Consider the following 27,000-nt stretch of genomic DNA (forward strand, 5'->3'; position numbering starts at 1 on the left):
GTTACACTTAATTAGTTCTTCACATACTTTTTGCTGTGTGCTAGCACTCTTGGCCTTGGACGACCCTCTGGGGTTTAAGTTGCTCTCCACAGGGTTTGGGTATACAGGCTGCATGCTTCTTTGGTCAGATGGATATGAGCAGCTCACAGTTTGTCCAACATTTTTCTGTTGTAACTGTGAGAGAAATATTTCACCAATTAGTTGCTTAGCCTAAGAAGTTGTGCTATTACACAAACAAAAAAGTATCAGAAAAAAAACATTTCATTATCTAGATTAAAAAAAATAAAAAAATAAAATAAATAATGTACATGGAGCCATGGTCATACCATGTTTTTTTGGACTTTGACATACATTGGAGTTCCAATTAAATACCATGGTATTCTTTGAGGTACATTAAAGTAGTATGTAAATACCTTGGTATTCTTTAAACTGCCTTGGAGTTCCATGTAAATACCATGGTATACTTTGAGGTACACTGAAGTAGTATGTAAACACCTTGGTATTATTTTAACTACCTTGGACTACCATGTAAATACCATGGTATTCTTTGAAGCATCTTGGTGTATCATGCAAATGCCATGGTATTCTTCAATGTACCTTGGAGTACCATATAAATACCATGGTATTCTTTTACGTTTCTTGGAGTACCATGTAAATACCATGGCTTCTTTGAAGTACCTTGGAGTACCATGTAAATGTCATGTATTTTTTAAGGTACCTTGAAATACCATGTCAATACATTGAAATATGCTTATGGAAATCATTTAGTACCATATCAAATTACCATGACAGTTGAGTAATTTCTGTAAGGGTATGAGACTATTATGCTGAATTGTGCAAATCAATTTCAAAAATGTACTAGAAGTTTTCAGCCCTCTGCATGATGCTGGGTACCTGCATATTGCATGGTCTGGGTCCATTTTGAGGAAGTGGGTGAGAGCAGCCATCTCTGCCCAGAGGAGGGGTCAGCATGTAGGGATGACTGGGGGAGGAAGGCAAGCTGTTGGGCTGGGGGCTGCTGGAATTTTTGGTGACAGGGGAATCTTGAGGAGAGCACTGGGGGCTCAGGAAGGCTGAGAGGCCAGTGGGGCTTCCAGAGGAGGGCACCTCAAGGCAGTGAGAAGCATTGTGTAGGTCACAGTGACCCATCCCTTCCATGCAGCTATTGCTTGGGCCTCCTTTCAGCTGCTTAGATGAATGAGGACAGCTTGAAGCCACATGCTCCTGTTTGACAGACACGCCATAAAACTGCTGCATCTGGGATGGTGGCTGGAGATGCATCAGATGTTGTGATGGTGGTACTGGTGGTAGGGCAGGGCATTCTTGCAGACTGTGAGCACGCTTCCTCTTGTGAAGCTGCATCCGCAGCTCCTCCACCTGCCTCTGCTCTTGGTGGAGCTTCCATGTGAGCTCCTCAATCACCTTTTGCTTTTCCACCAACATCTTGTCCTTCTCTGCATCTAGACCCAGGGGCTCTAGACCTGCCTGGGTTTCCCCACGAAGGCAACCTGATCCAAGGGCACTCGACATGCTCTGGCCCTCATCCGTGCTCAGCTGAGCAGGGGAGAGCTGAAGGCCAAATTGTGGAGAGGACATAGTGACATCACTGAAGCTGTCAGGTAAGGAGCCGCTGACAGAGAGGTCAGAAGAGGCTGGTGAGATGGGTGGGGTGGAGCTTGTGCTGCAGAAGGGGAAGTAGCCACCACCGTGAGACATGACACTTGAGGAGCTTGTGGATTGGTAGGATGAAAGAGATCCTGTAGGGGTCACTGGGAAGGTCACAGTGCTGATGTCTCCAGAGCTGGCTGGAGAACTGGAGCTGGAGTCTTTAAAGGGTCGCAGTCTTTCTATTAGAGCTGTTTTAGTGCCAGACACAGGCAGGCCACGTATTCTCAGTTGTTGCCTTAGCTCAGATACCTGCCAGCACAGAAATCAATGAATTCAAACATGAACCCAAAACATTTATTCTGTCATGCTTTTTTAAAAGAATTGTTTTGTTGTTGTTGTTGTTTTAAATGATGATTGCCAGTGAGTGCATTCTTTATATAGTGGGCTCCAAAAGTCTTAGACCTTCAAAATCTAATTCAAATTGACATAAAAAGATGAAGAAATGTTAAAGATTCTCTACTATTTCTAGGTCACTAATCAAATAAGCAAATTTGCTTCTGTTAAAGCAGGCAAAATTCTCTTTGGAACATTATCAGATCATGCTGGATAACATGGATCATCTAGCAGACACTTTTATCCAAAGTGACTTACAGTACATTTGTTACATAGAAAATCCCTATGCACAACCTGGGGTCCCTTGCTCGATGGCACAATGGTTATACCTCACAGATCAGCTCTCGCACGATTCAAACCTCCAACCATTTGGTTACCAGGCCAGATCTTTATCAACTACCCCAAACCACCTCCCATGTAAGTACATGTTAAAGTGCAGCACCTACCTTCAAGTCATCCAGGTTAGCAGGCAAAGGCCCTGGTCTGACTGGGGTGAGGGACGTGGCATTGCAGAAGGTGGTCTTCACAGGAGATGAGGAGCTACTGTTAACGCCACTAGTTGGTCCATTTGAACAGCATGATGTTTGTTGTTCACTTGATTGCCTGTTATACAGAAAATATGAAATACACTTAATTAAATGACACACAAATCAGTAGTAGATGGTACTAGTTCTGTTGTCTGACAACAATGGCATACCACTCCTTAGAAAAACATTATGAAAAAAGAAAAAAAAAACAAGAATTTCCTGTAGTTCCAAGCATATTTCATGAAAATGGTACAGAGTATATATATATATATATATATATATATATATATATATATATATATATATATATTGGCAGATGTTATTTGCACCCTGGTGCAAATAAAGGTAGATGCTGTGGCAGATACTATCTGCACCCCTAATTAAATCCTAACAGACAATATAGGGGCATCACTGCTGCGTGCTTATTGTGTTTATGTAGACAAACTACACCTACCCCTAAACCTAACCCTACCTACCTTCCTAACCTAACCTACACTTATACAAATTAACCATGGTTTTACTACAGTAACCATAGTATACTCATGGATTTTTGTAGTAAAGTAATTGTAATTACAAAATTAAACATGGTTACTATATTAATACCATATTACTGTAGTAACACCATGTTTAATTGAATAAAAACTATAGCTTCAGCCAAAAAACATGGTAACTACAATATAACTATAGTAAAGCTAACTTTGTATTCATTTTTATGATTAAAGTTTTCATCTAAAAGTGGAGGTTCTTATTCTTCAAAATGTGTGTGTGTGTGTGTGTGTGTGTATATATATATATATATATATATATATACACCCTCACTGAGCACTTTATTAGGAACTCTTGTGCTAGACGTGGTCTTCTAGTGTTGTAGCCCATCTGCCTCAAGGTTCGACATAATGTGCATTCTGAGATTATATTCTTCTCACTACAATTGTACAGAGTGGTCATCTAAGTTACCATAGCTTTTCTGTCAGCTCGAATCAGTCTGGCCATTCTCTGTTGACCTCTCTCATCAACAAGGCGTTTCCGTCCACAGAACTGCCACTCGCTGAATGTTTTTTGTTTTTGGCACCATTCTGAGAAAACTCTAGAGACTGTTGTGCGTGGAAATCCCAGGAGATCAGCAGTTACAGAAATACTCAGACTAGCCCGTCTGTCACCAACAATCATACCACGGTCGAAATCACTGAGATCACATTTTTTCCCCCATTCTGATGGTTGATGTGAACATTAACTGAAGCTCCTGACCCGTATCTGCATGATTTTATGCATTGCACTGCTGCCACACGATTGGCTGATTAGATAATCACATGAATAATTAGGTGTACAGATTTACCTAATAAAGTGGTCGGTGAGTGTATATTACACATATATTGTTAAAAAAAATGTAATGGGACATTAATTTGTACCGTATTTCCCATTCAAGTAAAGCATCTTATATTCTTGGTAAATAACAGCATCTGCCAGTGATCATACACAGGACTCACTTATTTGGTGTGTGTTGGTTCAAGGTGTGGTAGCTAAAGCTCTGGCTCTGTGGATACTGGTGCTGGTGGGGGTGAGAGTGATGCTGGTGTTTCTGCTGGCTGAGAATCTGCAACTGCAGGAAGAGCTGTTGCTGCTGCAGAAGACGAGCATATGCAGAGTCCATGGGTGGAGGAGGAGATTTCTCTGCCTTCTGGTCTGGTGGGATGTACTGGTGGTACTTGAGTTTCTTCACTTTAGGCTTGATATCTTTGGGCTTCTTGTGGCGGTTCTTGTCAGACATTTTGGACTCCTTTGTTCAATTAGAAAGAACAGAAAAGAAAAAAAAAGTCAATTCAGATATTCCATGTTTTCGCAAACTTTGTGATTAAAGATTAGTTTCATGGTGACCATTGCAATAGTAAAAGCAATTACTATTGTCAAACAGGTCTCCCTCCATCTTCCATTGGTTGGATGAACAGATAGTCCCACCCCCAAACATTGGTTGAGCCAATGTTGCTATGTTGGATTGGTTGAGATGCTTAAACAAACAAAGTAATGAACAATCTTTGTTTTTGATTGTAAATGGCAGAGAAGTTGCTTAGTCCTACCTTGACAATTGCAGGGACTGGTATTGGTGGAGTTGCCTGGTTTTTTGTCACATGTGCGTTGTCCTCTTGGTTTTGATTAGTGGTGTCTTTGTTCTGAGATCCCTTAAGAATAGTCAAACGATTATTAGATAATTTAATTATGTTATACTATATTATAATCTAATATAAAAAATTAAATAATTAAATGACAAATATTTTCTGTTGCTTCTGCAACTGAAGATAGGCTTGTTAAAAGGGTATTACACTAACAAAGCTGGTGCCCATACAACATTGTTTATACAAGCTTTACACACATTTCCTCAGTACTTTCCATTTTAAAAGTACACATTAGGTGATTATTATTAAACATGTGCATAATTTACTGCTCTCACCACTAGACATCCACAATGTTAAAACAAATATTCCCAACTTGTACACGCTTTCGCTGCACGTGATCTAAGTAATACTTCATGATTTCATGCCAGGCCTCCTGACAGCAACAGCGAGTCATTTATTATGCCTGTGGCCAAAGAATGGGCAATCATTCTAATGCCTGAAGCAATGTTGCAAAAGCAACAAGCATAATACACTTTTCACTGTGTAAGAAACACATTGGCATGCTGAACTGGGCCCTGAGTCAAAGAACTGTCATCCTGTGCCTAAGGGCTCCTCAAGAGCCTGAGCAGAACACTGCAGCTCCCATTATGACCACAGGGGGCAAACTTTTCTAAGACATTGCTTACTGTATTCACCAAATCAGCGGTTCACAACTGGTTTTGCTTCAGGACCCAGATTTTATCTAGTGGTGACCCAACACAGTACCAAAATTGTTTATTAGACTAGGTAAACAAAATGTCCTCAAAAAGAAACATTGAAATGTATTAAAATAAACATGAACTGCATAGGATCAACAATATGCAAAATGATTAATATGCCTTTATAGGCTGAATAGAAAACAGACAATTGTGTAAAAATATAAAAAACAGCAGAAGTGTGATTTACAAACCTAACACATGGCACAAACAATGTAAGAGTATTAGCCATATTACCAAGTGATATTTGAATTTGCAGTAAAATACTGTATAGTTTGATTGTGCGCCTGGCCATGAAGTCATCAACAAAAGGGGAAGTATTTTGTCCCTAAGCCTACGTATTTGTTTTACTATCCTAAGCTAACTATGCATGATTATAATGGTATCTTTGCATTTAGCATTGTTTTTCCCTGCTTTTCTGTGACCCTTTCAAATCAGACCATGGGCAGACCCAGGCAGAATTTAAATTTTAAAATAATAATAATAATAATAATAATAATAATAATATTAATAATATATACATAGCCATGCTTTACACCAGCAAAACCTAGCTGGTGAAGCTGGATGACCAGCATGGTCTTTCTGATGAAGCTGGTTAAGTTAGTTTAAAAGCTTGGTGGGGTCACCAGCATACCAGCATTACATGCTAGGGACCAGCACCCAAAACACAACATAAGATGGTGACCAGCAATGATGGTCTTTTCAACAAGGAAAATATTCAACCTCCTGTCACTGATTTTTTTCCATGTGATCAGTCTGAATATGTAGAATCTTTTTAACATTGTTGAACAGTGCAGTGTTTCACCTGGCAAATGCTGGTCAGTGTGGGGGAGGGCGAACCACTAGTCTTGTTCTCTGGGAGGGGATCGGAAGAGCCCTGTGACTCTTCACTGTGGGGCTGCTCGGGAGAGAGACTGTCACTGCTGCTGTCCTCCTCAAAAGCATATGAGTCCTCATGCTTGGGGTACTTCCCATGGTTCCCTAGGGAGAAAAGACATGGACAAAAGAGTATATTGGGATACAGAACTCGAATGCATTAAGATTAGCTTACAGAGAATGATAAATCCAAGAACAAAAACAAAGAAGGCCAAAGCAAAGATAAGAAAAAACTAATTTACAGAACCCTACAGCCCGCCAGTTCAACTAATGTGAAGTTAGACTGATTAACATCTTAACACAAGCAGTGTTTGAAAGAATTACAAGGCTCTGAAGTCTTTGTCTGTGTAAATATTTGACTAAAAGTCTTGCAGAGTTGGTGCGTGTGTCTGTTTGCGTCTGATTTTGCGAGTGTGTGGAGGGGGAATCTAAGAGCGTTGAGCGAATGCCAGAATGCTGCTGTGTCTTGTGCCACGGGCTCGACCCTGGCCATTGTTGAACACTTGCATTTCGATTGTCAATTGCACCTAGTTGAGCACTTGGGCCAGAGGTGCCTTGATGGTGGGAGGCATTGACAGGGGCCACTTCAGAGTCGCGGGAGCCCTGATAATCTACAGGTCAGACTAAGGGGTCATGATAGGGCCAGTATGAGTTACTGTTGTTGAAGCTACTTTGAAACTGTAGCTCAGGGACTGAAAAAAATAAACTAATTGCTGTATGATTTCACGTTTACTAATGTTTTGTGAATCATTAGTGCAAGTTCAAATTGGTACTTCATACATGTTGGATTTTCATAAAAACATGCATTTAGTATTCTAAAAATAATCAGATTAGATTACCTAAAAGTGTAATCTAAAATATTAAATTACTGATTACAATTTTAGAAGTGTAATTTGTAATCAGTGCCAAATTACATTTCATAAGTAATCTACCAAACACTGTACTAAACTTAATATAGCTTCAAAAGAAGACGCAACATGTTTCTGTTTCGCTACACAACTACTTATTGAAAACAATAGCCTGCTACTGTAAAAGCTACACTATTGTTAAAATAGCCAAAATGTACGTCACTACTTTTAGTTAGTTACTCCCCAAAACTGATTTGAGTGCACACTTAAGAGGGGCAAGTGTGTGTGTGTCTGTGTGTGTGTGTGTCTGTGTCTGATTTCAAATCTAAAAATGTGACCTGCCAGGAGTGGAGAGGCTGGTTTCAATCATGACAAGCACACTTTACACCAATGTGCTGGGCACACACTGGGAAATGTGTGTGTTATTTCCTTCAGTTGTTGATGTTGGACTGGCCTGTGCATTATAACATGGCCAAGGAAGCACCTGACTACTGCCTGTCCACTTGTACCTTCTTGGATCATCTGAGACAGTTGTGTTTAGATAGAAAATGTACCATATTGCTCCTACTCCATCTATGCAATGCATTTTTTTCATTTAATTTTTCTTTATTTTTTATCACTCTTTGTATTTAAAGGCAGGGGATTTCTACACTTTTAGAAGGGGAACAGAATCAAGAAATGTTCCAAGCCAGATTCAAACTTCCACCACCTGCATGAGCACCATGACTCAATGTGTCAGAGCATTTGCACTCATTTGAAATGAAAATGTATTTAGTTGCTTTTACAACAGGGGTCTTCAACAGGACAGTACTGCAGGGGGTCCGCCAATTATTGTTTGATCTTTTTAACAAATTTTTGTTAGTTGTTAGCTAAAAAATTATGAAAATTATGTTAACTTTAACTACAGCTAAAGGTAACAAGCTAAAGTTAAGTTAAATGGTTCATTGTCCTTTCTACATTAAAATGTGTCAAGTAAAATTAATATATACTGTATATGTATATTTTATCATCAATAATGATCATTTTAAAGGCTCCTGTGGAGTCCATGCCTCAATGGGTCAAAGCTGATTTGGCGGCATGAGGGGGACCTACACGATATTAGGAAGGTGGTTTTAATGTTGTGGCTGATCGGTGTATATATATATATATATATGTATATATATATATATATATATATATATATATATATAAATGACTTCTTTTTTACTATGAAGTCACATTTTGGGATGGCTGTCTTAGGGGCAGCAGACAGCTGGTGAGCGCCCCTGTTTTCTCAGACACCTTTGTAGGTGGTTTGGTGGAGCCATATAAATCATACCGAGTCAAAACAGAGAAATGAGGGGGACATTCATTTGATCTCCACTGTAAAGGGTGGATCTAAATACAGCTGCTGTTTGTCTCAATAAAACATGTTCCTCTTCCAACAGAGGTAACATAAACTATTGCCCCCAGCCTCATGCCTGGCTTATGCAATACATTTACCGACAGCTCCAGGGGGAAAACACAAAATGTTTACATTGAGCATGTCTAAAAACATTGGCTTTGGGGGGATCTAAGGGGACAGCATACTGTGGTTGGACTACATAGTAAACACATTGCAAGTTAATGCCTGTAAGCATGAGCTGATGGCCTCTTAAATCAAACTGTGTTTGTTGAGGCACAGGTTAGGAGGATTTTAAGGAATCTCGCTTACCATCATTAGCTTGGAATTTTGAGTATTGATGGGACAGTCATCTATAGAAGATGCAAAATCAATGAAAATATTCTCTCATATAGTATTTTTTTAATGTAAAACAGTAATTATTTGTACACCAGATGGTTTGTTTTCAGTAAAATTATTCATAAAGCCTCTGTAGTGATTTAAAGGGGAAATGTTATACATTACTAATACTTTTTCCTTTTTCCTGAGGTCCACTTATAATCTTAACTGGGGTGCAAAAAACATATATGCGATATATGCAACACATAGGGGTGCCATCACGCCCAGAGGTGATCGGACAGACTTTAAAGAGGGTGCCAACGTTGATATTGCAATACTTTCTTGTAAATGGGTAGTTGCACCCATGAATGTTGGTAAGTAGTTTCTTTTGTGTGATGAAAACACTCAAAATTTTGTATTTAATGATTATTTTCTGACCCATAGAATTATTTTATTTACTTATTTTCTTGTTTTGTTTTTTCTGTTTAGCCTTTAAGAAATGCCCCTTTGCATGTGAAAATAAAAACAGCGCTTTCTCTGCGCACGTACGAGCTGCAGGTTTAATGTCGGTTTCAATATAGTTTTTTACTTACAGACCCTTCAACAACAAAGCAAAGAAAAAAACTGCATCACATTGTAAAAGATTCATAAAAGAATCCATGCCGAAATGTGGCAATCAAAAATAATCAAAAAGTTTCAAGAAATGGGGACTTGGGAGGAAGTTTGGAGTTTTGAAACTTCAGATATGTTTTAATAGCACAACAAACTCTTTTATCTCTTAGAACTATTGGTTGTTAGTGAAAACCATGGAGTAAATCAGTAAGTTACATTTTGGTTGCCTCAAATACCTTTCATAGCTGCCTCTTTAACAGTTGAATCAACAGGAATGATATTCTTCTCCACCAGCTCCAGTGGGCCTGGTCTGAGAGCGATTTTCTCATTAAGGTTGTCAGCGAGCCTGGCACGCTTAAGTTTTGTCTGCGAGTCTTGTGCGGGGCCTTCGCTGGCCGGGTCTGCACAGTAAACAGAGTGTTGGTAAGCACTCCAAACCAGTATAGTAGTATAGCAGGCCTTCAAACACATACATGATGTAGCACTAGAGTCATTTCTAGAATAAACCGTTATTGTGTGAGCTTCCAAAATCAGGGCACACCATCAGTCAGAGCGGATCATGCAAAGCTCAGTCTGAAGTGTCAAAATGCTCCCACTGCAAACAGTCAGTCTGTAATGACCGCAGCCAAAAACCACGTGTTTTGTGACTTTATGGAAAATACACTTTTAGATGTCATTATTTATTTTAATTATTCAGTGCATGTAACCATATGGCAAACATGTCTAGTTTTCTTTGTCTTAATATATTTTCAAATATATAAAAATGGCTAAAATGTATCAGGAGAATATATTGAAATATATTTATATAAGTGTATCTTGAATACATTTTAATTATTTAATTTTCCTTTTATATATATATATATATATATATATATATATATATATATATATATATATATATATATATATATATATATACACACACACACTACCTGTCAAAAGTTTTGAAACACTTGACTGAAATGTTTCTCATGATCTTAAAAATCTTTTGATCTGAAGGCGTATGCTTAAATGTTTGAAATTAGTTTTGTAGACAAAAATATAATTGTGCCAACATATTAATTTATTTCATTCTAAAACTAAAATTTAAATTAAAAAAAGTTTTTGAAATTGATGACTTGGACCAAATAATAAAGAAAAGCAGCCAATAAGTGCCCAACATATAGATGGGAACTCCTTCAATACTGTTTAAAAAGCATCCCAGGGTGATACCTCAAGAAGTTGGTTGAGAAAATGTCAAGAGTACATGTCTGCAAATTCTAGCCAAAGGGTGACTACTTTGAAGATGCTAAAATATAACACAGTTTTGATTTATTTTGGATTTTGTTTAGTCACAACATAATTCCCATAGTTCCATTTATGTTATTCCATAGTTTTAATGACTTTACTATTATTCCAAAATATGAAGAAAAAATTATAATAAAGAATGAGTAAGTGTTTCAAAACTTTTGACCGGTAGTGTATATATTCAAAAATACATTTCAGCAAGAATTTAGTAGCATGTTTTGATGGTACATTGTCACTACATTTACACATTAGATTATTTTGTCAATTTCCAGTGCATTTAATCTATACATTTTATGTGTGTTCTGTGATCAAACCTTGGTGTTACAAATTTTCTTACCCCAGAAGTACTTTTTAAAATATATTTTCAAATTTGAAGGTTTAAACAATATATATATATATATATATATATATATATATATATATATATATATATATATATATATTCTTTTTTTTTCATTTATAAAATAATCTTTCAACTGTGCTGTTTGCAACATATAGCTATAATAAAAGCTATATTTATATAATATAGCTATATTTTATATTTAAAACATATTTTGGTCAGATAAAATATATATATTTCAATTTCAATTTCATAACAAAATTCCATCAAATACAATTGTGTATTGTGTACAATTTTTTTAAATTAATTAAACGTAAAATATTTATTTTTACAAAAAAATAAAATAAATAACATTTAAATTTGATGGAATTTTGTTATGAATTTGAAATGCGTAAATCTTAAAATGTTTTTTTTTTTTTTTTTTTTTTTTTTTTGTGTAGTAGCAAGCACCAAAATGTCTTACCTTGTAGAATTCGCATGTTGATAAGTTCAGATTTCTCCGGTCTACTTCTGATTTTGTGTTTTAAGTAATCTCCAGTCTGCAAAATATTGACACAACTAATTAAAGCATTTGAATTGTGTTTTTTCACACACAATACCAATACAATTAAATTACCTGTTGTAATTTCAGAAAATTACACTATCACATTAAATCAAATGTAATTATTTTGCTATTTTGTGCAATTGTATATATCTGAGAGACATGCCGCGTGCCACGTGACTTTGTTTTTGAAAGATTCTTTGAGATAATGTTGCTTATAGTTCAAACCTTGGATCGCTCAAGACTTTTTCTCTGTTCATGGAATGCAGCCGGACTCTTCAAGGCTGGAAAAACAAATGGAAGAGAACTAAGTAAATGTGATACACTTTTATCTGTAAAGCTGTCTGTAAACACGCTGTCAATGAATCCTACATAAATCATTTTTGTCTGTGCCTGATCTGACCCTGTGTCTCTCATAAAGCTGAATTATAGTTCTGAACCAAATGCTAGCCTGACTGCTGCAAAGAAATGTAGACCAGAGACACTTATTTAATGTTTTTCTTTTTTTAGTTGTTGGGTCATGTGCGAGGCCATGATTCCGTAAATGTATAAAAAGCCTGACATTGACATTCAACACGTGGCTAACTTACTTTTATGTTATTTGAAACATTTGTTTGTTTGTTTTTTTTATGGTTCTGGTCATATTTTCTACAATGTGGGTCTCAGCAAAGCAGGAGTTAGTGGACCTAATTTCCCCATTCATTTTCTCCATAGGGATTTCAAAATATTGTTCAATAAATAGATTAAAGCCTTAAATCAAACCAACCAGCTCCATGGTGAATCATGACATTACAATATTTGATTCAAATAAAAAAAGTATGATAATCGAGAATAGATACAAGACTGTGTGCTTAAATTATTTTATGAGGAAATCAACTAATTATCATATGAAGCATTATTGAATCAAAAGCAAAAGTACAATATAAAACTAATGCATTATATTCATCATTATAGTTAGATTATAGTTTACAAGTTTATGTATATTATTCAGATATATACAAATATATATTGCTGCAATTTTTGTTTCCATTGAAATTCTCTGATTGGTGAATCTCTCTTCAAGATTATGGATATTGTAGTTTTTCACCAGGCATTTAGCTACTAAGCATGATTGTTTAAGCATGATACAATTGCTTAACATCAGAGCTCATGGTACAGTAGGTCTGTCTTGAAAGTGTTATCATTAAAATTAAATTTATCTATGGAAAAAAAAGAAATGGGATTTTTACTTCTGAAACACCACTATTTCGCTCTTTTGCATCCTTTTTTTTTTCCAAAAAGTACAAGATACACGAATTCAAAACACATGTAAAAGGGAAAACGTGAAATAAACTAAATCTAACCATTACAGCCATTTAAAGGCAAGACCTGACAAAAGACAATGGCAAACATGAGGGCTGTATACACACACGGGTAATTGACAAACAAGAAACACGTGGATACAATTAGGAAGGGATCAGGAACACATAAAACACAAGAACATGGAAACAATTTGAAATCTTCTTTTTTTTTTTTCTTTTTTTTCCCTTAAGAACGAAGAATTTATAAAAGCGAGATACATTTTCACACGGTTATGCATACTATCCATCACACTTGTAAACGATCATCTGTTGTGTCAGACATCTATGTGTTATTGAAAGAACTACATATCTACTTATGATAGCTAAAATGACGTATTATGATCCACTTCTATCTCTAGAACTATCTCTTTAGGTGGACTACAGGCAGGGAGATTAAAACTCAAATGTTTGATTTCTGCACATCTAGTGTCACCAAACAGAATTGCAAAAATAGTACAATGGTACAATTGTTGTACAAACAGACAGTCCCGCCATTGGTCACGTCGATATTGCTGTGTCGGGCTGGATCATCGCTCAAACAAACAGATGAATGTTTTGATAGTGCCCCAGAGTCACAGTGTGTTACACATTTAAGTGAAAGCAAACTACAATTGGCTTACTGTTGATATACAGTATTAAGCTGGGATACAATAATTAATTTTACATAAAAAATTATACTCTTCAGCTTTAAACAGATCATTGTTAGCTGCCATTAAATAGAGAGGTAACATTAGATTCTTCCACAGACCTTCTGATACAGTAAGTGCTCTGTAAGTGCTTACAGTCACCTACTGCTTTGATAGCCATGACTCATGCCACACAGTTCAATTAAAGATACCAACATTAGGTCACTATATGTTCACTGATTGAGAGAGAGAGAGAGAGAGAGAGAAAGAAAGAGAGATATCAAACCAAAATGGTAAATCTGCTGCTAAATTTTTTAACCCAAAGAAATTACAAACAATGTGTAGCACTCCAGTAACATAAATACTGTAAACCTTTTCGGAACAATCAGTCTAATCATAAAATTATATATATATATATATATATATATATATATATATATATATATATATATATATATATATATACTTGGTCCCAGTATAAAGTATACTGTATTAGGTGTCTTTAACTACTATGTACTAACATTAAAATACAATACAACAAATTTATTTTGGAAATAAATTCTCACATGATTCACATTTGGTGCTACTGAGGTTGAGGTAAGAGTAGGTTAAGGATTAGGGGTAGTGGTAGGGGTTAGGGGATAGGGTTTAGAGTTAGGGTAAGTGTAATTAAAGATGTAATTAAATGCAAGTGCATTGTATAAAATTTTAAGTACATACTGTAGTAGTTAAAGACATCTTATCAAATTGAGTATTTGTGACATTAGCCTCTGTTGACATACTATAAAAACAAAGCTTTTTTGATTGTTCGCCTTAGCAACGAGAAGACAATGCATACACATGTATCAAAATGTTTCTTAATTAACATGAAAATACCTAGATCAATCTCTCCTTGTATGTACTCTAAAAGATATAATTGTTTATGCTTTGTATATAAATATATAAACATTTATTGTATTAAAAAATGGCCAAAATATATCTGGAAAATAAATTGGTAAAATATATTTTAAATATATTTATATAAATGTATTTTGAATAAATGTTTAGTTATTTTTTATTATTTATTTATTTTATATTTAAAAATCAAAATATACAAATACTGTCATAATAAATAAATACTGTTAAAATTAAAATGAATAATGTATAAAATACATTTCTGCAAGAATTTTGTGACTTTTTTCATCTAGTTTGATAGTGCATTGTCACTACATTTATACATTACATTGATTCATTTGTCAGGTGCTCAAGAAACTTCCAGTGAATTTAAGCTATACATTTTATGCATGTTCCATAATCAAAACTTAGTATTACAAATTTCTTTCCCCTGAAGCACATTTTGTAATATATTTTACAAATTTGAAGGTTAAAGGTTGAAGGTTATTTTAAATTTTGGAGAAAAAAAATCTTTCAACAGTGCTGTTTGCAGCATATAGTTATAATAAAAGCTATATTTGAATAATATAGCTATATTTTATATGTTAAATATATTTTGTCCAGATAAAATATTTTTTCCATATGTCTGTTTTTATTTTTTTAGTCTGGCAGCTGTCAAGCATCACAGGTTTTCCCTTTTGGAATAAGCATGTTGATGAATTCAGATTTCTCTGGTATACTTCTGATTTTGTGTTTAATCTGCAGTCAGCAAAATATTATACTTATATGAACTGGAAACAAAATTCTATTATTTAGCCTTTTTTATTTTTATTTCTTTATTTCACCATTTATGGTACTCACTGGCCAGATCTGAATGGTCTCTTCAATGTTTCCTTTTAATTATGCAATAGCTAGATGGTTAAATCAACAGCAAACATGTCCAGGTCACATTTCACACCAAAAACAAAAGAGATAAACAGGAAATTGAAGAAAATGAAGCTTTGGGACCATTAAGATATTTTTTTTTATTTTTTATTTTTTTTATTTAAAATTATTCTTTTAAAAGATTTTACAGGGAAAGCGAGACACTAAAGTTTAAAGTTGCACAGATATATTTTAATTACATTACCTCAAAAAAAAAAAAAAACAACAACAAAAAAAAACATCCCAGTAAGTAGTAACACATTGTGGAAAGAGAAGCGTCCACACTCCTTTAGTCCCAGACAGAGCACAGCCCATGCACTAGCCAAACACTAAAGCAGAGGTGTCCATCTTACTGACTCCTCCTCAGCCACACGCCAAACAACCCTGAGAGGCCTGACTGCTGCTTTCAACTGTCTAATAAAGACCAGATGTTCTCAGGGAAATGTATACACAGGGCATATGTGCAGTCCATCCTCTCAAAAAGCAGAGGAAAGATTGAAATATCACATCCACAGAGGAATGTAACAGATTGCATAATTCCAGCCTTCCACAGCCCTTTGAAATGTAAGGTGCATTATGATTTATAGGAGATATAGTGTGCTAGAGGTTGGATTAGATCTACTTTCTGTTGGATTGACTCTCGAAAAGCAGTGAGATATAAATAAAACAAACACAAGAACAGATTTCGCAAACAGTGCTTGGGGTCGCAAGGAAAAAGAAACATGACAGTGACAGGCAATAAAAAGGTGCTATCTACAGTAAGTCAGATCCACCAGACAAGGTGAATAAATGAGAAAACATAAATTTTCTTTACATGTAAGTTGTTATACAGATATCACCTTTATCCACATTTAGGCTGGTGGATAGCACCTATTTAAATGCTTGAAATGTTTTTTTTTTATCTGACTTTGTCGGCCCCTGGTCTGCCATTAAAAGATAAACAGCCATTGAAAATTCTTTTTTAAGGACCACAGACCCCAATCACATTTTTGGGTGGATTTTATCTCCGACAGACTCCCTGAAATTGATAGGGCCGAGCTGGCTGCTGATTTTTTCCCTGTGAACACTTATGCCAGGTTATCTAAAGCCTTTCTGCAAAAAGACCAACTGTGCCAGCAGTACCATTCAACAGCTTATTTTAAAACACCTCATCGCAAGTAAAAATATACAGTAGGTTACCTGTGACACAGTTACAATTGTAATCTATCAGGGACATAGGTATATTTATCAAACCTAAAGCAAACTTTTAGATACGTCAATAAGGCTGGACAGGCATGCCGCTCTGTTTTCTTTAATATCTTTGGGTGTTTAGCTTTGAATCATCTTACAACGCAACTTTCATTATATGACATTTTGTCTAAAAACGACTGAAAAGTTAGTCTCAGACTCAGACGGCACGTCCACAGTCCCATCTGAGGTCTTTTTGCTGACTGTCTGATACATTTTGCTCTCAAAACTGGAAAACATTTTTACTATCTGGCAAGCTCTAATCTGATTAGCTAACTTTACACAACTTCCGGGTGTAAGGACAGTTTTTTGTTATCAGTCTGCCTGGAAAAAAAAGTTGTGTTTACCGATTCAGAAGGTACATATACTCAATGATACAATAAGATCTTTTGAAGATGAAATAATCTTTGGACTTGCCAAAGTTTGCCAGGTTAGTGGCATCAAATCTTTCAGATATTATTTCAGGCACTTAGTAACTATATATTCATGTGCAGAACCATATATTATGCTTTGTTTTCTGACTTCCGTCTGAGAAATTGTCTGTATTTATGACTTTGGGACAGGCAGAAATTCTGACCAGTCCATACACATTTTCCACTTTTTGTCCTGTGTTTTCTGTTCAACCGTTTGTAACAGATGTAGTGTTTTTTTTCACGCCTGTCTAATACTGTGGTAACAGCTGTTTCAGATAAATCCGTGCCACAAACAAAACAAAACAAACTGTGGTTGTTTGCTTAACATGTCAGTCAGACTGTATCCAAAATCGCTGCAACCAGAGGTGGAAGTCATCCAAATATGGGCAGAGAGGATCGTTCATGCTAATTACATATGGCCACCAGGAGATAGCGCTATCTACATGACACAGAAGGTCCCAGTATACTCATGGCGAAGTTCTTCGCTCAGAGTAAAAAAAAAAAAAGAAGAAGTTCAAAACAGCTGAGCAACAGTACACTCTTTGCAAACATTCAGACACCAGCCAAGCCACTGGGGGAGGTGTTTAGAGAAGCATTTAAATATGAGGATGCACAAGACTACATGTAAAAGCTTAACTAATGTGACATTAAAATGTGTTATCAAACTCTATGGACCCGCCGGCAGGTCCATATGGGGGGCGCTATATCGCAAAATAAGTCTGGCATATGGGGTTTCATTTGAAAGCTTAGAAGGTATAATTGATTGAATACCATAATTTTTGCATTTATGTTACATAAATAGCAAAAAAATGGTCTGAAAACATCCGCGTTGCAAATAAGCCGCAACTGGTGGTAATGTGGTAGAAATGTTAATGTGATCAAATGAAAGCTCTCTTTCTCAGGAATGTGACTATATAGTTTAGTTTGTTGCCTAATACCACGGTTCGAAATTTTTTCAAAAGAATCACAAAGTGAAATTACAAAATGCAAATGTCTCTTTTATGCGCCGATCAATGCTACTACAATCCCCAAGTAGCCAAAAACTTTTGATCTGCTTTTACCTTTGGCAGTTTTCTACACAATGAGCCATTTTTTACTTGTCTGTGAGCTTGCTTGAGTGAATAATCCAATGTAATATATAAGATGTCCAGAACGCATGCAGCCCAGCAGGAAAAGCGTGCTAAACAAATTTATCGGAAAAATATGTTATCGACTATTAGTGTTAAAATGTTTTATATCATCGCAAAGGTAAGAATCTCAGATTACTAATGACACCCAGATTGAGCTTCTAGTCCACACAGAGGCCGAGATATTTGATGAAATAGTGGGGGTGGTGCATGAACTGAAAATTAGACTGAATTTCTATGGATGAGCACATCTGTCAGGGCTAAAATAAGTTAGAGCACCGCCTACATTTCAGATCATTTTGTTATAGAAGGTGAATTCTTTTCCCTAGTACTTGTTGCCATCTAGTGGAATAAAATAAGACTTTTTATAGGGAGATAGAGTGAACAGAACCAGAATTACATGCTTAAATAGTTAGGACAAAAAAAAAAAAAAAAAACAAACAAACAAATAAACAAACAAAAAAATTTTCATCATAAGACTGTTAACATATACAATATTTTTATTTTATTTTTTATGAATAATTGGAGTCTTTTTTGGGAGTCTTTATTTTTTTTTTTTCAATAAGTCCACAGTATGTGTGAAAGGTGAGCTTTTAAATTTGAGTGTTAAAAATTGCTTCACTGCTGCCAGGACATACAGGATGGATACGCGTTTACACCTCAAATGTGACATTCATGTATGGTTTTTGTGATCTGATCACAAAATGTTTTTGACCCTGTTTAGATCTGTATTTAGGGCTGACCACATGTGATCCGATCACCTGAAACGCATCTTAATACCAGGTGGAAATGGGGTCTGTGAGTAGAATTCACATGATGATTTAAATGGTAATTTACGATTACACTGATACTACTGCAAAGATGGGTGCATAAAAGAGTGTTAGTGGGCAGAATACAGACCAAAGAATGATGATAAGAGGCATAACACACTTTGGACAAATGTGTTAATGGCTTTCTATTGCTGCAGACAGCACATGAATGAAGCAGCAAATCAAAAAACATAGTGAATGAGCACTTAAGAGTATTTGAGTAGAGTTGATTCTTTTTGTAGACCAAAAAAAATCACATGACATGTTCTTGGAAGATGTCTCTACGCGAATGATTGTACAGCTACACATCATAACCAGAATTAGCCATCTACCTCAAAGCAGGTGGAGCTCCAGGTCACACCTACCGATGGCATGGACCAATGGCTGTAAGATGTTGTTAAGCAGCTGGTACAAAGCTTTCCTGAAAGTTTGTGCAGGCGAGCTGTTACGAACTACTGAAATAAGCTAAAAAACACCTTTGTTATGGCCAGATTTTGTTCGAAATGAAGTCACACCCATTTTTTGATTTCGTATAAAGTAAGGCCTTAAGTATGTAGTTCTTGGCAAGATAAAGCAAAAACATAGACCAGACCTCATCCCGTTTTGTTAAAAGTCTGGCTACTGTACATGAGTCTACATAAAATGTTGTTCTTCACAAGACCTGGTGATTTTCTAACTTTGAAGCATAAATGGTGTCCATGATCTCATTTTCAGGTATACAGAGATGCTGTTTTGCCTGGTCATCTGTTTATTATCTTTTTACCCTTTCTTATCACCTTACAGCTGTTTAAATAGGCAGATTAAATCTGCAAGGTTTTTGTGCCCAGTATGCATAGGTGGCCAACTCCAGCTCGTATGAAAGTGCCTCCTCTATTTAAATGTTAACAGGTGTTGTTGGTGAAATTGTGGTGCAGATCACCTCTTCAGCACAAGAGAATTCCAGTGAGGTCAGCCTGTAAGGCTGTGCGATGATCGCTGGCTGACAGTGCAACAAAATGTGCGAGGAGCGCACCAATTAAAAGCAGTGCAGCATGGATCAGCTTATAGCTGTCTTTGCCTTTACTTCACTCCTTAGTCATATTAGCATGTGCCTACCTGTGTCTTAGCTGGTCTGTTTTGCTGATCTTAAAGGGTTTTTGTGCACTTTTCAGCTTGGCTAGGTTGGTGGACCAGCTTAAATAATCTAAAACCAGTTTAAACCAGCTTAGGCTGGTTCAAGATGTTTTTTTGAACCCTTTCAAGCTCTGAGGGTGTTTTTAAAGATATCCTGTTTTAGTGGCATGCCCAGAATTAAAGGCTTATAACTACAGAAAAACCAAAGAGGGTCAATTGTATGGTATCATTTTAAAGAACACTTTTCACATTTTATAATGATATAGATTTTGATAAACTATGAGACTTTCAGCCAAAGAAACTGCTGAAAAATCACAAAAAACTTGAGCCAAATATATATATATATTCTCTGATTTGACATTATATATCTCAGGGTGTAAATAAGGTAGCTCTGCTTTTGTTTTGTTATAAAATCATGTCACCTGTAACTGAATAAAATTGAGTGTTTATATGATAAAGTAATCAAAAGGTATAGCATTATAAAATTGTTTTATCCTAGTGTCCAAAAGCCTTTCAAAACAAATGAAACATAAGGACTGTACATAAGAACTAACTACACATGCAAATACAACAATGACTAGAGGTATGCTCTCTTTCTCCAAACCATACAGGCATGAGTAACGAGATCTCATTCAGTTCCATTCTGTGTCATTTGAGCCATCACTGAGTCTGTGTCATGTAGATAGCGCTATCTCCTGGTGGCCATATGTAATTAGCATGAACGATCCTCTCTGCCCATATTTGGATGACTTCCACCTCTGGTTGCAGCGATTTTGGGCCGGATTCATGAAATGTTCTTAAGAAGAAATTAGCTTACTATATTTTTTTTAGAAAATATTTTGTATTCCCGAAAAAACTTCTTAAGAAACTTCTTATCTTTTTTCTTAAGATTGTTCTTAAGAAAAAACTTAAGAAGCATTCAAATTCTCTAATTTCTTTTTCTTAAATATCATTGTAAATAACATCTTAAAGTTAGGATAACCTCACAGTTGTCTTAAATCCTAAAAGATAAGATGTTTCATGAATTTACTGGGTTTTTCATGTTGAGTCTGATGTCGCAGTGGGCTGTTTACATAGAAATTTTATTTTAGACTGAAACATTTTTCGACTGTTATGTGATTAATTCTATTTTTATTTTCAGCTTTCAAAACATGTGAATGTTATCACCAAATTCAAATAATAAATGTTGTTTTGAACCTTCTTAATGTGGTGACCAATCATGCTAATGGATGCGCTGCACATGGCGCTCTCTGCGATCTTTAGAGTTCATAGAAACACAATAATTATATTATAGTAATTATATTATAACGTATAATAACTTTAGAAAGCTGAGGCTTTCTTTTTCACCCCCCATCCACATCCCTATCGGAGTTGGGCACAGCGGAGAAAGCCCGACGTGATATTATTATCAAGCTTCCCAAGGAGAACTTTTTCCTTGCAGTAATTTCCTCAGCTCTTGTCTACTGAAGTTTTTGTTTCTTTTCCTCCATGTCAAATTAAAAGTTATCAAATGGTTAACAGCAAATAAATTCTCCTTTGATGGTTAATGTCGTTAAACTAACACATCTCACGCACTTTACATTAAAAAAATTATTGCGAGGTGCTTGCTACTTTAAAAAAAAAAAAGAAAAAAAAAAGATTAATTGATAAATTTATCGTTACAATTTACCAGTGATGAAGTATTGAATTTGTTGTAGGCTATTAGACAAGGCAACTCCGTTAACAGGCTGATCAGACAATGTCAAATCCTCTTTTTATTCTTAAGAAAAAAATTCAGAAGTTCTTAAGAAAATATTTGAGAACTTCTTAAGAAATTTTCAAGAAAGGCACTTAGAAACATTCTTCTTATAATTTATCCTAAGAACTTTCTTAGTGAATCCAGCCCCTGAATCCTAATACGATTGGTTTATCATTCCATGATGCTGAAAAAACTACTACTACATTTCCGATGAAGTAATCTGATCCAGAAAAGCTAACGTGTTTTTAGCCAGATAGCACATTATGTGCTGTGCACACTGTGCTTCGTGTAGATTATATAATGATCTATGCATCAGATTACATTGAGTTGTGGCTCATTCTAACAGGAATCCCCTCCTCTAAGTAGTGGTGTCATGTGTTTTTTGTTGATTCATGTTTTTCATGTCTTTTATTTTGAAAGTTATTTCCTGTTTCATTGTCATGTGTCCCTAGTTATGTGATTTCATGTTTTCCCTCCATGTTCATGTGTCTTGTTTTCATTGGTTTATTGTCTCGTTATCTTGTTTAGAGTTCTGTTTGTTCATTGGTTTATGTTCTCGCATGTCCAAGTATTTAACCCATCATGTTTTCCACAGTCAAGTCAAGTCAAGTCAAGTCAAGTCAAGTTAAGTTAAGTCAAGTTGTTCATGTTTATGTTTTGTTTAGTTTATAGTTAAAGTTTATTGGATTTCACTTTTTTAAATAAATTGCACTTGGGTTCTTATCATCATCGTCTCTTCGTTTACCTCAGCGCCAGCGCAACATTACAGAATACTTGACCCAACCATGAACCCAGCAGTTCTACTCCTACGCCTACATTAGGGGAGTCATCCCCTAGAGGATTATGTCCAGGACCTCTGCGCTCTGGCCTGCCAGGTGAACTTTAATGAGGTTGCCCTAAAAGACATTTTCCGTTTTGGACTAAGTGAGCCAGTCTCCACTTTGATGCCTGGCGGTCACAGTTCCCTCAGCCTCGCTCAGTATATCGACCTTGCCCTACAGATCACTGGTTCTACGTTCACTGTGGGGGAGGCGGATGCCGAGCCGGAGTTCCACGACATGGCTGCCGAGCCGGAGTTCCACAACATGGCCGCTGAGCCAGAGTTCCTCGTCATGGTCGCTGTGCTAGCACCATCGTTTGCCCCGGATCCTCAGCCTGCTCCATGCCATGTCACAGCAACTCCTCAGCCTGCTCCATGCCATGTCACAGCCACGCCTGAGCCTGCCCCATGCCACATCACAGCCACACCTGAGCCTGCCCCGTGCCACGTCACAGCCACGCCTGAGCCTGCCCCATGCCACGTCACAGCCATGCCTGATCCTGCCCCATGCCACATCACAGCCACGCCTGAGCCTGCCCCATGCCACGTCACAGCCACGCCTGAGCCTGCTCCATGCCACGTCACAGCCACGCCTAAGTCTGCTCCACGCCTTGTCATAGCCACTTCTGCGCTATTAGACCTGGAGATGGTTCCCACCCTTGTACCCACCCTTAGTTCTCCTGAGCAGGCAAGGGGAACTTTCAACCCTCCGACCCCGCCTGGACCCTCAGAGCCCTGGACTCCGCCTTGGCCTGTTGGTCCCTCGACATCACCTCAGCTCTGCGTTCCCTCGGCTCCACTGCAGTCCTTCAGCCTGTCGGCTTTGCCAGGGTCCCTCGTCCCTCCGGCTCCTCCTTGGTCTGTCAGTCACCTGGCTCCGCCATGGCTCTCCAATCCTCTGGCTGCGCCTCGTCCCTCCGATCCGTCAGCAAAACCGGGGACCTCCTTCCCTACGGCTCCACCTTGGCCTCAGTCCCACTGGCTCCACCTCAGTCTTCCGATTCCCCCAGCTCTGTCTTGCTCCTCCGAGCCTCTGGCGCCGCCTTGGTCCTCCCTGCCTCTGACTCCACCCTGGCCCTTCGAGTCTTCGGCTAATCTCCGGGTATCCAGTTCTCCATGGCTCCGCCCCTCGAGCCTCCCATGGCTCCACCCCCCACAGGCTCCACCCTGATCCCATGCTCCACGCCCTGCCAAGCCATGCCTCAAGACAACCCCCAGCTCCCTATTGAACTTTGAATATTATGTCATGTTTTATGTGTTTTGTTAATGTGTTGGGGCGTCAGGAGCCGCCCCTTGGTGGGGGGGGATATGTCATGTGTATTTTGTTGATTCATGTTTTTCATGTCTTTTATTTTGAAAGTTATTTCCTGTTTCATGTCATGTGTCCCTAGTAATGTGATTTCATGTTTTCCCTCCATGTTCATGTGTCTTGTTTTCATTGGTTTATTGTCTCGTTATCTTGTTTAGAGTTCTGTTTGTTCATTGGTTTATGTTCTCCCATGTCCAAGTATTTAAGCCCTCATGTTTTCCATTGTTGGTTGTCAGGTATTATGTGTATGTGTTTGGTAATGTTGGTTCCATGTCAAGTCTAGTCAAGTTGTTCATGTTTATGTTTTGTTTAGTTTATAGTTAGGGTTTATTGGATTTCACTTTTGTAAATAAATTGCACTTGGGTTCTTATCATCATCATCATCATCGTCTTTGTCATTGCCAGCAGCCAATCGTTACAAGTGGTATGTGATATTTTATGTTCTGTTTATTTTTCATGAAAATGCGGCTTATAAGCAACACCTGTGTACATGTAGCATGTCTGTCAAAGACATGAACTTATCTATGACCCGCTATATTTGTCTGTGAGTAAATCAAATAGGCTGGTTGTATTTTATTCTTTAAGAACTTTCCAACGACATATGACACATGGCTATTTGATCATTTTGATGTTTTTACTGATTACAATAATATGTATAGTGCAAAATTAATAATAAGCTGTCAAAACTGAGCACTGCTGATTCGTCTGACAATTTCAAAGCACTTGGTTCAATTTTGGTCATAATGCCTACATGCATTGTAAAGCAGAGCTTCTTAGCTTTAAAACGATACCTTTTTTGTGTCGGTCAAGACTATAGTTATTGATATTTTGATAATTATTTTTTTGCTGATTTTTTTTTATTTTTATTAATTATTTTTTTTTAATGAATGGTTGGCTGGCCTTAGCTGGTTTAAGTTGACTTTGCTGGTCTTCCAACTTGGCCAAGCTGGTCTTTAGCTGGTCAAGCTGGTCTTCCAGTCTGGCCAAGCTTGTGTTTGGCTGGTTTAGCTGGTTGCCCAGCTGGCTCCCACCCCGACCAGCTGAAAAGTGGCCAAAACAGCTTCCCCTAAAATTTCATAATAAATTCTGAAAAGACAAGTTTAAGGTATGTACATACACTGATGAGTCAAAACATTATGACCACCTGCCTAATATACTGTTGGTCCTCCACATACTGCCAAAACAGCGCCGACCCACCGAGGCATGGACTCTACAAGACCTGAAGGTGTCCTGTGGTATCTGGCACCAAGACATTAGCAGTACATCCTTCAAGTCCTGTAAGTTGCGAGGTGGAGCCACTGTGGATTGGACTTGTTGGTCCAGCACATCAAACAGATGCTCAATCGGATTGAGATCTGGGGAATTTAGAGGCCATGGCAACCCCTTGAACTCTTCATCATGTTCCAAACTATTCATGAACAATGTGTGCAGTGTGGCAGGGCACATTATCCTGCTGAAAGAGGCCACTGACATCAGGGAATACCATTGCCATGAAGGAGTGTACCTAGTCTGCAATAATGTTTTGGTAGTTGGCACGTGTCAAATTGACATCCACAAGAATGGCCGGACCCAGAGATTCCCAGCAGAACATTGCCCAGAACATCACACTGCCTCCACTGGCTGAGCAAAAGAACGATGTTCACTGAACGAGAGGCTCTAAACAGATATTTGCCTATTGGACACTGGACTCTCCATAAATGTATTTTTGTTCTGCCTGGAAGCCTGGTTTCTCTATGTGATGATTGGTCGAACTCTCAAATGGGCAGGACTTTTCAATAAATGGCCAATAATCAAAACAGTGATGTACATGATTGACAACAAATTAAATGTAAAAGCACCGTCTTGCAGTGTCTGGCAACTTGCAGATACACATACAGTTATTACCTGAAGTAACATGTAATAACAGGTAATATTTATTTCAGCTTTCATAATCAGATATTTTACCTGTTTTGTTTTAAGCTTAATTAATGATTTTAGTTAGAAATTTAACTGAAATGAGCAGTAGTAGTTTGAGCAGCTTTTGAAGCAACAATGCAGTCACCAAAAACAACAGTCTGTGCTTTCTCACATTTGAAAAGCACCTGTCGTCACTGGGCAGAAAGACCAGTTAAGACCATCTTAGGCTGGTTTAAGCTGTTTCCCTGCACAACTGGATGTTACTTTCTTTCTTCTTCTCTGTCTCTGTCTGTGTCTCTCCCTCTTTCTAAGCCCACTGAAGCCTGTCATTGTGAAAGTGGAGGCTGAGCAGAGGGGTACATGACACGGAAAGTATAGAGGTATTACTCACGAGGCATGATGCCCTGGTCTGCGAGCTGCTCTCGTGTCCTCCTCTGCTGGAGTCTCAACTGCAGGACTGTGGGTGGAGGGAGGAAGGGAGAGAGATAAAGAGATAGAAAGGAAGAGATAATGACTCATCATGAGTGAAGCTGGAGAAATAATGCATACTGTAAATATGTGTTCGTAGAAGGAACAAATCATACTCTTCAGGCAGGCAGATGCTGCATCCTCTTCACTCATTTAAAGGGATAGTCCACTCAAAAAGGACAATGCTGTTACAGTGGAACACCAAAGGAGATGTTTAACAGAAATGTCTGAGCTGCTTTCCCCACACAATGAAAGCTGATGGGTACAAGTGGTTCCAAAAAGAACATCATTTAAGTAGTCTACACTAACTGTGTGCTTTATTTCATGTCTTCTGAAGCCATATGATTTCATTGTGTGAAGAACAGACTGAAATTTAAGTCATTATTTACTGAAAATCTTTCTTGATAGCCATGGTCACCATTCACTTTCACTGTATGGGAAAGAGCAGCTTGGACGTTCTGCTATGAAGAACTCATTTTGTGGTCCACAGAAGTAATACAGGTTTCGAAATATATTTAAGTGAGTAAATGATGACAAAAGTTGCATTTCCTTTTACACAGAACCATCTCTGAGAAACACACACCAGCGTCGATTAACGGCCCACCTCTTACATTTATGAGCACCTCCCTCCCAGGCTCATGAGGACCACACACTGCAAGGAAGATTTGTTTAAAAGCCAGGAGCTGTGTTTATCAAAGCCCCTACATCCTGTTTTAAGAA

At 37.4% G+C, this 27,000-nt stretch overlaps 2 protein-coding genes across 6 annotated transcripts in view; one reads left to right on the forward strand and one right to left on the reverse strand.

Moving 5' to 3' along the window:
• LOC127423068 (myocardin-like) overlaps positions 1-27,000 on the reverse strand; it is a 160,845-nt gene that overhangs the window by 7,104 nt on the left and 126,741 nt on the right. For 3 of the 5 annotated variants that reach the window (XM_051667087.1, XM_051667088.1, XM_051667089.1), the window contains 10 exons: positions 26,204-26,269; positions 11,826-11,881; positions 11,520-11,595; positions 9,666-9,830; positions 6,200-6,375; positions 4,604-4,705; positions 4,016-4,305; positions 2,448-2,604; positions 895-1,917; positions 28-174 (listed from right to left, as the gene is read on the reverse strand). In XM_051667087.1, coding sequence (XP_051523047.1) covers positions 28-174; positions 895-1,917; positions 2,448-2,604; positions 4,016-4,305; positions 4,604-4,705; positions 6,200-6,375; positions 9,666-9,830; positions 11,520-11,595; positions 11,826-11,881; positions 26,204-26,269 — 2,258 coding nt within the window. Of the gene's footprint in view, positions 1-27; positions 175-894; positions 1,918-2,447; positions 2,605-4,015; positions 4,306-4,603; positions 4,706-6,199; positions 6,376-9,665; positions 9,831-11,519; positions 11,596-11,825; positions 11,882-26,203; positions 26,270-26,396; positions 26,466-27,000 lie in introns of all 5 variants that reach the window. The other 2 variants (XM_051667091.1, XM_051667092.1) reach the window with 2 other exon arrangements.
• Positions 21,718-24,433, forward strand: LOC127423070 (uncharacterized). Its single transcript, XM_051667095.1, has 2 exons — positions 21,718-22,662; positions 22,789-24,433. Exon 2 carries the CDS (start codon positions 22,846-22,848, stop codon positions 23,776-23,778), a length of 933 nt encoding a protein of 310 aa, XP_051523055.1. The 5' UTR covers positions 21,718-22,662; positions 22,789-22,845; the 3' UTR covers positions 23,779-24,433.

Source organism: Myxocyprinus asiaticus, chromosome 32 (assembly GCF_019703515.2).
Source record: "Myxocyprinus asiaticus isolate MX2 ecotype Aquarium Trade chromosome 32, UBuf_Myxa_2, whole genome shotgun sequence".
In the NCBI taxonomy this organism is placed as follows: domain Eukaryota; kingdom Metazoa; phylum Chordata; class Actinopteri; order Cypriniformes; family Catostomidae; genus Myxocyprinus; species Myxocyprinus asiaticus.